The sequence below is a fragment of the Rhagoletis zephyria genome, unplaced genomic scaffold, assembly GCF_001687245.7.
Source record: "Rhagoletis zephyria isolate East Lansing unplaced genomic scaffold, Rhagoletis_zephyria_1.1 Rzeph_scaffold_03709, whole genome shotgun sequence".
NCBI classification, from domain to species: Eukaryota; Metazoa; Arthropoda; class Insecta; order Diptera; family Tephritidae; genus Rhagoletis; species Rhagoletis zephyria.
Genome location: NW_016160792.1, coordinates 46,104 through 58,492, shown reverse-complemented (window position 1 = coordinate 58,492; position 12,389 = coordinate 46,104). Strand labels below are relative to the sequence as shown.

Here is a 12,389-nt window from a genome sequence, read left to right as displayed (position 1 = left end):
TTTTGACACACAGTGCCTTACTAAGGGGGTCGATTTTATCAAGAATCATCTTAATATATAAATATNTTGTTTTTGCTTAGGCGGTATAAACTGTCAAAATCTGTAAGAGTGTGTGTAGAAATTCAAACAAAATTTTTCAATTTGATATCAGAAGCCGTGCGGGGAAACACATACACAAAATCAGCTGAGCTAGTAACACCACCTTATATAAATTCGCCTTGGTAAATATTTTAGAAATAAATTATAGAAAATGTTGAGTAGGAGCATGTTTTATTATTCCAATATTTTCGTTCGAGTTCTTGAACAAAAACGTACAAATATATTTAAGAAAATATTACCCCATCTTATTGTACGCCCCCTCAGAAAACCGCGAGACGATTTCATATAAGGTGGTGTTACTAGAACAGATGGTGTGCATTGCCCTGGTACCCAAATGTCAAAATTTTGTATTTCGCTTGAGTGTGTGAGCGAAAGAGAGCATATGTATTTCTTATTTATTCCTTGAGAGTAGAATAGCTAAAAAGGCGCGTTTGCGCATAAAAACAAACCAAATACAGGCACCTTATATAAATTCGCCTTAGAAAAACCAAATAACCTCAAAAAATACAATATGATTCATCAATCAATCATTTTCGATAGCGTCTATCAGTAAAATGAGTTGTGAGTTGTTGAGTCATCTCCAGTTTAGAAATTTGAAAAGATGAACTTGGCAACTCTACCAACTGCAACCGAATTGCATGTTGACGTAGAAAACATAAAAGACGCGAACTGCCAGAGAAAGCAAAGCAACGAATGAAAGTGGTGTAAACGTCAAATTCGGTAAAGAAGTGAAAGAATGCTGCGTATTTTTCCGTCTAACGTGGTTTTCAATTAAGAATAAAAAAGTGGTCATAATTAAATTGAACAAACGCATTTAAGTTATCCAGTGGCTTTAGGATGCGTAACAAATGATTTACAACAAGTAAAACAAATAAATTTTCAACCGAACGAATACAAATTTCTTGCGTGCTGAGCTGCTACTGCCTAAAGGGCGGGGGCAAGCAAAAAAGCGGCCTGTGAACGGCGTAATAAAGTCCTTACGATATAGGTCGACAAATCTGAAAAGTACAGACGCTGCTATAATTTTGGATATCGCAGGACTACTTCAAATATAATTGCTTATATCAGGTCAATTTGAAAATTGTAACCTTGGAAATTGTTTTTCATAAGCAGAATCGGATTTAAAGTCGGCCACGGCCATTATAATCAACTATTTCGCTGGATATTCTTGGTTTTCGAGGTATATACAAAAAATTCTATAGTGCTCGTGCTAAATGGATAGTGGACGGAATTATGGGCGTCTTGCTACTTCATTTGTCATCGGAGGTGTCAGCAGTGGAGGCGGTTGTGCCGGCAGTGGCAGCCGCAAAACTTCAATGTCTGATAGTCAACAAATGTTACCAATGTTGCAGCAGCTGACAAATGGGTCCTTTGGTATCATAGTACCTGATAAACATTGCCCACTTTGCTTTCAAGCAAAACGACATCAGGAAAAGATTGAGGGCATAAGGTGCAAGCCGGTTGCTTGGCGCATAAGAGAGCGAATGAAAACAGCTAGTGTTGTGTTAGTGCTTTGTCTGAACATAGGCGTTGATCCACCAGACGTCGTAAAGATACAGCCCTGTGCACGTTTAGAATGCTGGGTCGATCCCTCTTCGGTTTCGGCGCCAAAAGCAATGGAATTGATTGGAAACAATTTACAAATGCAATATGAGCGTTGGCAGCCACGCGCACGCTATAAGAAATGCCATGATCCCACAGCTGAAGACGTAAAAAAGCTGTGTACATCACTGCGGCGCAATGCAAAAGGCGAGCGCATTCTTTTCCACTACAATGGGCATGGTGTGCCTAAACCAACTGCTAATGGCGAAATTTGGGTATTCAACAAGACATTCACACAATATATACCTTTGAGCATTTTTGAGCTACAAAGCTGGATGGGTGCTCCATCAATTTATGTTTACGATTGCTCTAACGCTGGTATAATTATAAATTCGTTTCAACAATTTGCAGAACAGCATGAACGCGATTTAGAAAAATCGGGTCAACGCGGCGGTCCTGGACAGCCACCATCTATATTAACACCATTTGTTAGCTATAAAAATTGCATACATTTGGCCGCATGCTCTGTCAATGAGATATTGCCTATGAATGCCAATCTCCCAGCAGATTTATTCACATCCTGCCTAACCACGCCAATAAATATCGCCCTTAAGTGGTATACAATGCAAGAGAAATTTGAGCTGGTTCCGCTCATACAGAGCGAGCAAGTCGACAAGATACCGGGGAAAGTAAATGACCGGCGGACAATGATGGGAGAATTGAATTGGATATTTACTGCCATCACTGACACTATTGCATGGAATACTTTGCCACGCGATCTATTTCAGCGTTTGTTTCGCCAGGATTTGCTGGTCGCCAGTTTATTTCGTAATTTTCTACTCGCCGAGCGTATATTACGTTCGCATGATTGTATCCCTGTATCGCATCCGGCATTACCGCCATGCTTCCGTCATCACATGTGGTCCGCTTGGGATTTAGTCGTGGATTACGCATTGCAGCAGCTGCCTGAAATATTGGAAAAAGGTGCACCGTATCGGCAGCTACCATTTTTTGAACAACAACTAACGGCGTTCCAAGTGTGGCTAGATCGAGAATCCGAATCGCGCTCTCCGCCAGAGCAGTTACCTATTGTACTACAGGTGCTGCTTTCACAGGTGCATCGATTGCGCGCCCTAGAGCTACTTGCACGTTTTCTTGATCTCGGCCCATGGGCGGTAAATTTAGCACTTGGTGTGGGCATCTTTCCCTACGTACTTAAACTGTTGCAGAGTTCGGCGAAGGAATTGCGACCGGTGCTCGTTTTTATATGGGCAAAAATTTTAGCAGTGGATCCGAATTGTCAGGTAGACTTGGTGAAAGAACATAAATACTTTCTGTCTGTTCTGCAAGACACAACAGTATCCAAGGAACATCGTACGCTTTCTGCGTTTGTGTTGGCTTGCATTGTGAACGACTTTTTGCTGGGCAAAACAAGCGCTTTGCAAGGTTCCTTAGTGTCGATATGCCTGGAGCAACTGAACGACGAGAGTTGGCTGCTTCGTCAATGGCTAGCTATATGCCTAGGTAATGAGATTGGATAATTGTTTAATTTTTATTAAAACCTTGCTGGACTTTGGTGCTGTGAGGAGGTGGAACATTAATAACGCTCAACTTTGTATAATATAGAATTGATTCTTTGCTTCTCCACATTTAAGCAAACCAAAAGTTCTTGCAAGAGTACATATGCGACATCTTGATACTACTTTTTCATAACATACTTCTTAACTACTCTTACTCAATTGTCTTAGGCATGCTTTGGCAAAATTTCGAGAAAGCTAGATGGTCCGGCGTTCGAGATTTGGCACACGAAAAACTATATCCCCTGCCCAAAGATCCAATACCAGAAGTTCGCGCAGCTGCTGTTTTCGCATTGGGCACATTTATTAGTTCAGTGACTGATCGAGAAGAGCACGCAAATAATATTGATCGCATAATTGCTATTACACTCTTGGATACAGTGGGGGAGGACATGTCTCCTTTGGTGCGCTTGGAGCTGGCTGCGGCCCTGCAGTGGATGGTGTTGCTGTTTGAATCGCAGTTCGTAACGGTGTACATGCAGGAGCAAATGAGTAGTTCGAGTCCTAATTTGGCGCTGACAACATCAGTTAGCGGCAGTGAGCGTAGTGCCAGTGTAGCCCATAGTATGGCTGGTGCACCCAGTCCAGCGGTGGTGCACCATTCTACACACAGCTTAGAACGCCACGTTTCTATGCGGCGAGGTGCTAGCTCAAGTTCGATATCAAACATGGTCTCCACAGCCATACCATTTCAAGCGATATTTTTACGATTGTGGCAAGGTATTTATAATCTTGGTCATGATCCATTTCCGGAAGTGGCAGAAACGGCACAAAAAATTATAGCTTACGTACGTGATAAGTCGGTCGATTTAATCACCGCCAAAGAGGCCACCAGCGACAAGTGCAATTCGAGTGTTAGCTTACCGCCGAGCCCGTCAACACGCGGCAACTTTTTAAGTGGTGAATCACCACCAGTAGGTGCCGGTGTACAGGTGGGGCATCAAAACGCCAGCAATTGGGCGAATAAGCTCCGACATAACAAGCTTTTAGCTGCGAATGTGATGAACAGCTCTGATCATCAGGCGCTATTACAACGTAAATTACGTACTACTTCCATGGGTGATGAGACGGACAGTTGTGTTCCACTAAACGGAAGCCGCAGTGCTGGCTTAATGGGTTCCGGCATTGCAGTCGGCGCAACTACAAGTTTGCACATGAATACAGGTGGCAACGGTGGCGGTGGTGATGGTTCACATTCAGCGCGCAGCAGTACGAGCGAAAGCAACTATGAGCCGAAGTCGACAGCGCTGAAACCGATCCTGCAAACGGAGTTCATATCATGGGCTAATTCGTATTTTATGAGACCCGGTAAGAATCGCTACGCCTCCGCCGAGGGTACAGAGGGACAACAGGTATTTCCCGCAGATACGAATTCTCCTGAATTGCGCTCCCGACAATTTCGTTTTTGCCGCAATGAAATAATGCGGCGACAGTCCAAGGATCAGCTCATGCGCGGCTGCCGGATTGACACGCAGACTTGCATGCTAAAGACCCAACACACGCCTGCCATTGTCAAATTGCTGCCATATGAAACACAGCTCGCCGTCGCTTACAAGGAGAAAGTACTAGTCTATGATTGGGTGCGCAATTCAGTGCGCTCATATGTGCCACAAGCCAGCAGCAATCACATCGGCGAGTCGAGCGGTTCATCGTCGTCGCCATCGGCGCACATGCAGCACCATCAGCAACAGTATCTACAGCAGCAACAACAAAGTTTAACCGCTCGCGTTAGTGCCATTGAATTTCTGAATGCACATGACATTGGCTTGATACTGGCAGGTCACGAGGATGGCGTTGTGCGTGTATGGCAACCAGGTACTGAGGATCAACCTGAGTCACAGCTAATAACTGCCTTCGAGGGTATCCCCGCTATGAATGCTGCTTATAATGGTTCGCACGGTGGCAGTGGTGGCGGTGGTGGTAGTGGTACTGGTTCCGGTTCCGGTTCCGGTCCGGCTCTGGTTCGTCTTCGTTGAAACACCGACGTGACTTGATGCGTACCGGCATAGTCACCGCTTGGCAGCAATGTAGACAGCACCTGGTGGTGGGTGGTGGTATTTCGCGGTTCCTACGCATCTGGGATGTAGAGCGAGAGCTGAAACACGGTGACATACCGATAGGTAGCGAGGCGTGCGTGCGCGTATTGGCGCCATTCTCCTATAATTTGAATAGCAGCATTGTGGCAGCAGGTTGTTCTGATGGCAGCGTGCGGCTATTCGATAAGCGTCTAGCGCCACAAGAGGCGCGAATATGCGTCTTTCGCGAACACATTGGTGCCATACTATCCGTTTGCCTGAAGGAAAACCAACCCACCCTGATCACAGGTTGTGCACAGGGACGCGTGCGTATCTTTGATTTACGACAAGCAGCTGCTGTGTCCAGCTGGGAAGCGGGCTCCGATGTGGCCGTAATCGCTAGTCACGCATCGGCGGATATTGTAGCGTGCGGCAGTGCGCAAGGCATTGCGCTACATCAGGAAAGACGGACGAGCGCTGAATACGTTGCGTGGCACCGAGGGCTTTATGGGCACAAAAATCGGCTACCGACTTGCTTGTCGTTCCACGCGCACAAAGCCGCCTTGGCGGTCGGTTGCGTGGACAACACGGTCGTGGTGTATGAACCTGCTGCAGGTACATAAGAAGAGACAATTTAAATTTTATGACAATATCATGATGGAAGAAAGCCAAGCAATACATTTACAAATCGTTGATGTTTTTGCAAAACCGCCTAAATCCCCGTTGTGGCAAAAATGAGATTAGCTAACCTTGAACTCCAGGCATCGAGATTTATGCATAAAAATCGTTAAATCATTATTAAAACGGCAAATTTTTAAAATAATAGCTGGAGCAAATGCCGCTTATCAGGCAATGCCTTCAAAGAAAACAGTTTTTTCGCTCCCCTGTAAAATTTGAGTGCCGTAAGATAGCCGGTTTTGCAATTGGTCGATGGGCGCTTTTCCAAAAACATCGAAGATATGCATATGTCCTTCAAAGATTTTGCAGAAGTTTTGAAAGTTATCGTTCCGTAGATATACACAGATTAGTAGTTTTATTATTTTTTGACATTGTACTATGTATTTGCATGTTTAGGTTTTGTGGAGCTCGTCAAAATGTGCTTCAATATGAGTTTCTAGGCTCACGTAGCGAACACTAATTTATTTATTTATTTTATTTACTTTTTAAATAATTTTAAAACATTTTTCTTTACTTGCAGTTCTATAAACTTTGCAAACGCTGGAAGGTCGACGTTGATAAAAATCCAAAGACATTTGACAATTCTGAACGTTTTCTGCACGAACCCGAAATGATTGATGCCGTTAATCTTTATTCGTCGTCGCACACAAGTCAAAAACATTACAGCCGAAGAGGCGAAACTTATTTATACTATTTGCGGTTTTGAGACAGCTTGGAATCATCGCCGAGATCTATCGGTGTGGTGTAATCTCTTTAATCGGGACACAATCAAAGCATTAGAATTTTTCGAAGATCTGGAGTATTATTGGAACGATGGTTATGGTTATGAACTGACGCATCGCATGGCCTGTGCTGCAATGGAAAATATGTTTGAATATATTGAGTAAGTAGCACTCATCTAGGCAGGAAAAGGGAGGACTAGAGTTCCAATTCGCCCTAGGCTCCCATTACTTTTTTAAATTGTTTAGTATTTTGCACTTTGTATAATGAATTTGTTCCATTGCTTGCAGCCCGAATTCGCACAAACCAAATGCCACATTTTACTTTACACATTCTGGCACATTGCTGAAGGTTTTGGCACACCTGGGTCTCTACAAAGATGCAGAACCTTTAACATATCGGGATTTTAAACGTGAACGCGCTTGGCGCACTAGTGTGATTGACGCGTTTGCTACCAATTTAGCTTTTGTGCTATATGAGTATGTGCAACAAAAAAAAAACAAAAAAACAATTTTTATTATATTAAATTTTGTGAAAATATTTCAGATGTAATAGAGAAAATGGTTCAATGGTTTTAACATTGCATCAGGAACGCCCGATTCGGCTACCCGGCTGCCCACAGGATCAAGACCTCTGCAGCTTAAAAGCGTTAAAAGATCAGTATACCCAAATTATAGCAAATTGCAATTTAAAAGAGATGTGTCACATTGAACGGGAGTCGGACGAAGTTTTGAAAGACAAATGAAATAATCAGATGATTCAGTGCAATCAAAACAGCGAGAACAAACGTAAACTTTCCTTAGACAAATATGAATGAACAAAATCAATATACAATATAATTAAATTAAGCTTTTATTGTACGATAAAGTGACACTCCTTTTGAGTCGTGACCTAACTGTAATTGTTAATTGTTGTGCTTGAAAACGTCAAATGTCTTGAATTAACAAAAGTGCGAAAACACCGCCCAGAATCTAAAAAAAACCGCGACGCAGCGATATTTTGCTTATACAAACACACATAAAATTTATAATGAAATCAAGATTGCATATACACACCAACTTATATATATATTTATATATACATACATAGTTATTAATAGAACATACATACTTATTAATTTAGACGAAATGAGAAAAAATAAGTATACCTTCTTTATACGCCCATATACATATGTATACATATACTAATTGCTTTGCATATGCAATTACATACGTTAGCTAACCCATATTCATCTAGTGCACAAGACGCCTAGCTAACGCGAATAATTTAAATATTTTGGAACTTGGAAATAAAAAAAAAAACGCGTGGCAGCAGCTTTATCGTCGCTTCATTTAAAAGCACTTCACTGAATATCTAAGTTACTTGACAACTTGTAAATGAATGCACTTTCTCTAAGTTATATACATATGCATATGTATTTTTGCGATCACAGTAAAAGCGCATATAGTGCGTGTTTCAGTGGCGGATCCGGGGGGGTTTTGGGTGTTAAAACAACGCCCGTGGGTCCGCCATTGACTGACACGTAGTTTAACAAATTTCAAATTTTGGCGAACAGCATTCATGTAGCCGATCCGAAGGCTAATGTTAAATTAAATATACATATATCATTTTGGAATTTCTGCATTTGGCTATGGGCATATATATCAGTTTGCTTGGAAAAAATTTGCGAAAAGTCGCATACACAACTAAGCATATACATATGAATGTATAAGGACTACATTAACAAACTGAACCGCAAACAGCACACGCAGATTAACAAGAAAAATAACAGCAAACAATTTGTTAAATTAAAAAAAAAATATATATATATATGTGCAAATCAATTGTTTTATAGAACTTGCGCAAATTATACATATGTATTGCATACAACAATTTCTTTAGCAAACATTAGTGTTAGGTAATTAACAAACAATTAGTAAAGTAATTAAATTTTTATTTTAATATTTTCGCGAAATAAAAAAAACAAAAACAAAATTCGTTATAATAAATTGCTTGTGCTGTATTCAAACGAAAGGTTCGTAGCTGTTTTAAAACAATTATTGTTTGTTATTGTTTTTGTGTATTTAACTAAATCATCCTTAAGTTTAGTGACTAAATGGGTTTATATATCTATTACAGTAAAATGTGTTCAAATGATAAAACTGTAATAATTTGATTTCATTAAACAGGCCTCCAAGAGTTTATAATTACACAAATATATTAAACACACATATGTACATATTATTAGTTGATACTTCTGATAATTAATTGCAATGTATAAACTACTTAACTAACTTCTGCGAAAAATAAACTAAGTAAAGTAATATTGAAAAAAAAAACAAAAAAATTAAAAACACCTTTTTAATCTGCCCTTTATTTGGAATTGCATGGACTTGGGCAAAGCCAGAAAACCGTAGAGCGTTTTTTCAGGCCGCCAGGCATATTTAGCCATTTTAATTATGGCCTAGAGAAAGCATAAAATGTATGTATCTGGCCATGGGAAGTCTTACTCCTCAGCAAACTTTTCAAACTCTTTGATGGATCGCAAGCTATGAGCGACGATAGGAGTGATGAGAAAAGCAACGATAAAAACGATGAATAATATACACATTTTTGAATGTGGCAGCACGTATCGTCGCCTGGGTAAAAGATTGTCGTAAGTTGATTGGTCGGCAGGTTGTGGGAAATCGCGATTGAAGTTTGGAATGCAATTTCTCAAAAACGCGAAATAGATATTCTCCAAAGTCGCTGAAAATGTTACTAGTTCAAAAAATTCTTAAATTATCTAATTTTTAATGTTTAATATTAATTAGCTTTGAGTTTATGAAGGATTTTCTTTAGTAAAATTTTGTCGTAAGCGTCATTTGTCCACAATTTGGCAGCCACTTAAAAAACAAAAATAAAATAATAATTTTCCCCAGCGGCCAAAACTCCCCTAATCCATTACAAAGTGGGGTGTGCGGTACGTATACGTAATGTCAATTCAAAATTACTTTTCTGAAATTACAGCCCAAGAAGGGTTTAATTAATTTAATTTAAATTTAGTTTGTCCACGTAAATTTTTTGAAGTTTTTGATTATTTTTCAATCACATAAAAGTTTTTTACCAACTTTTTATATAGTTTAGTTTAACTAAGCTCTGATGCTCTGTAAGGGAAAAGTGTTTTTGTACCAACATTTATAGCTTGAAACATGCTATTGAGGGACAAAACAGTTCTCGGATTTCCACATTTTTGTCATCAAAACTTAGTCATAAAATATTATTAGGGTTAATTTTTACCCAATTCGAGTCAACTTGTACATTTGTTTTCCTCCGCTGGGGCAGGCACCTTGCCGTTGGTGCGGAGGCTTAACTGAATCGCCAATCAGTCCTTCCCTGGACTGGGGTAACGCAGCCGCTTTGCAGCCGCTTTGCAGCCGCTTTTGCAGCTTCTGCGCTACCCTCTTTCCAGCTTAGGGCTGCTGGCGAACAGCGACCAAGGACTGCCAACCCCCTAATCCAGGGTGTTACGCGTTACCGTGCCTATTGGACGATTTGCAGCCAGGGGGTCGAATTTCGGCTGTATTATAACGGAGCCTTCCTGAAACCGGGCCGCCTCAGGGAGTAACGGTGGCCTTACCGTGGCAAGGGGCGCTACTGCGGTGGACTATATATTTCCCCACACAATTTTTTGACCACTGGGCTCGTCGCGTCGGGCAGGTGGTCGTACGACCAAGATGAATACAAATAAAAACAAAAACATAAATGACGAAAATAATGAAGATGAATGGAAGTTGCTCGTTAAAGCTCTTAGGAGAAGAGAGGGTTACGACTCCAACAGTGATGAGAGCTCGGCAGGAGAGAGGGAGCTTTCAGCAAGCCCTAGCAAAGAAGCGGAGAGAGCAGAGGCCAAAAAGGTGCGGAAAAGAGAGCGGAAGAAAGCTCTATCGCAATATAAAGCGGCACTGCGCATAATCCAGCGCTTTGGAGCCGTGGTTTACCCGACAAACCGTGAGAAGGAGCGCTTAGCGTGGGCAAGAGAGACGGTAAGGTCAGAACGTGCACAGCTCGATAGAGAACATTATGCTACAACAAATCGGAGATACCCAAACAGTATAGAGGAGAAGCACGCTAGTGGCGAGTTTGAAAGGAAGCGCCCTCCGAAAAATGATAGTCCGGATATCAAGCGGCAGAAAAGATTCACATACGAAGATAAACCGCTTCACAAGGCCGTAAGGCGGGAAAACCACGACGACAATGATCCGTCGACTTCGAAGGCGGCTTTGTTAAAGAGCAGCGCGCAAGCTAAGAACGGCGAAGATATAGATGGGATCCCAGATTCTGTAGGATTAAGTGAGGTAGCCGAGCAGCACCTGACTGTCGCGCTGCTTGATCATAGTGATCCCTATGGCAAGATGACCACTAAAAAGTGGAAATCTGTAGAGGGTGAGCTATTGAGTCTAATGATCAGGCAAATGCATGAAGAGCCGGGCAAACCTATGCCTACATTTGACGGCGAAGGCTGGTTTTACGGGGTCAAGCTCCTTAAATGCAAGGACAGCGCAGCACTGGAATGGCTAAAGCAAGCAGTTCCAAACCTACAAAGGCAAGGGGACAATGCACACTTAGAAGTGGTGGACAGAGTTCTGATCCCCACAATTCCGAAGGCGAAGGTATGGATCCCCTACGTGGTGAAGTCGGATTACGCCCTGCGCTTGTTACAGGCACAAAATCCGAATATACCAACACGGGATTGGAAGGTACTTCACGTATCTAAGACGACGGATGAGGGCCAGAGCTACATACTCCAAATCAACAAAGAGGCTGAAGACTTGTTGTACCCAGAGTATGGCAAAATGTCGTGGGGTATGGGAAGCGTATATTTGCGTCTGAAAAAGCGTAACCTAAAAGACGATAACACAAATACGCTAGAAGTAGGAGAAATCGAGAAAGATCTAGGTTTCGATAACGTGACTGGCCTGAAAATAGTGGACGAGGCAGCTAAGGATGGTGATGAGGTACTAGAAGTGCAGAATGAGATGAAGGACGAGCGACACGCTCATGCTGTGGGTCCTTCAAGTAAATCTTCAATACAATAAATTGGCTTCGAACGAGCTCCTCATAACGGTGGATGAGGAGTTGTTCGACGTGGGCTTGGTCCAAGAGCTTCGACTTACGGCTGGCGGACTTAATTCAGCGAAGTTCTGCTCATACTATTTAGGAAGTTAGAGGGCAGGGTAAGAGCCGTGATTGTGATAAGAAAGAAGTTGCACTTACCTATTGTCTAATTACAGCACAGAGGACTTGGTGGAAGTGGCTACCGAATGGGAGAAATAGGTCACAGATTCCTGCTACATGGCGCTCAATATTGAAGCTCCGCCGACCGAGTTGAGGACCCTGGTTGAAGACTTTAAGCGCAGACGACAACAAATAGTAGGGCGGACTAAAACGCCCATCGTACCATCTAGGGCTTTCGCGAAATTAACGAATGGGGTGAGTCACTACTTTATCATAGCATAGACATATAAACCTTTCTTCCGAGCGACTAGTTTTAATAGAAAACTGGTGGGTACTTAGAAGGTGGTCGTATTTTGAAAATTCCGAATCGAAATTCAATTTTGAGATCACTACATTAGATAGCGAATGCGCTTCGTCAATTTAAATTTTGTCAAAACAACCGTCGTTTTATTTGACTCGATTCGAAATGAGTAATCATTCGATCACGATTCGGGCCCAGTTCGGTAATCCAAAACTAACCCAGGTGGCTGCGAATTGAAGATGACCTAGAAAAGGCCAACAA

At 41.9% G+C, this 12,389-nt stretch overlaps 2 protein-coding genes across 3 annotated transcripts; both read left to right on the top strand.

Moving 5' to 3' along the window:
• The first annotated feature begins 445 nt into the window (after nucleotides 1-445).
• LOC108369493 (regulatory-associated protein of mTOR-like) lies at nucleotides 446-6,524 on the top strand. The gene is given in 6 exon segments (XM_017624615.1): nucleotides 446-3,165; nucleotides 3,390-5,167; nucleotides 5,170-5,697; nucleotides 5,699-5,756; nucleotides 5,759-5,848; nucleotides 6,432-6,524. Coding segments are annotated over 6 exon segments (4,314 nt in total). The 5' UTR covers nucleotides 446-1,313; the 3' UTR covers nucleotides 6,440-6,524.
• Nucleotides 6,525-9,937: 3,413 nt separating this feature from the next.
• On the top strand, nucleotides 9,938-11,919 carry LOC108369494 (uncharacterized). 2 transcript variants are annotated; one of them, XM_017624617.1, is made up of 3 exons: nucleotides 9,938-10,722; nucleotides 10,753-11,826; nucleotides 11,884-11,919. In XM_017624617.1, exons 1-2 carry the CDS (start codon nucleotides 10,327-10,329, stop codon nucleotides 11,686-11,688), a joined length of 1,332 nt encoding a protein of 443 aa, XP_017480106.1. In that variant the 5' UTR covers nucleotides 9,938-10,326; the 3' UTR covers nucleotides 11,689-11,826; nucleotides 11,884-11,919. The 2 variants fall into 2 exon arrangements, with proteins under 2 accessions (XP_017480106.1, XP_017480105.1); XM_017624616.1 differs by having other exon boundaries at nucleotides 9,938-11,826.
• Nucleotides 11,920-12,389: the final 470 nt, after the last annotated feature.

Bases quoted from the DNA above. Each gene is read 5' to 3' on its own strand.
- LOC108369494 (XM_017624616.1), top strand. From the start codon at position 10,327: ATGAATACAAATAAAAACAAAAACATAAATGACGAAAATAATGAAGAT.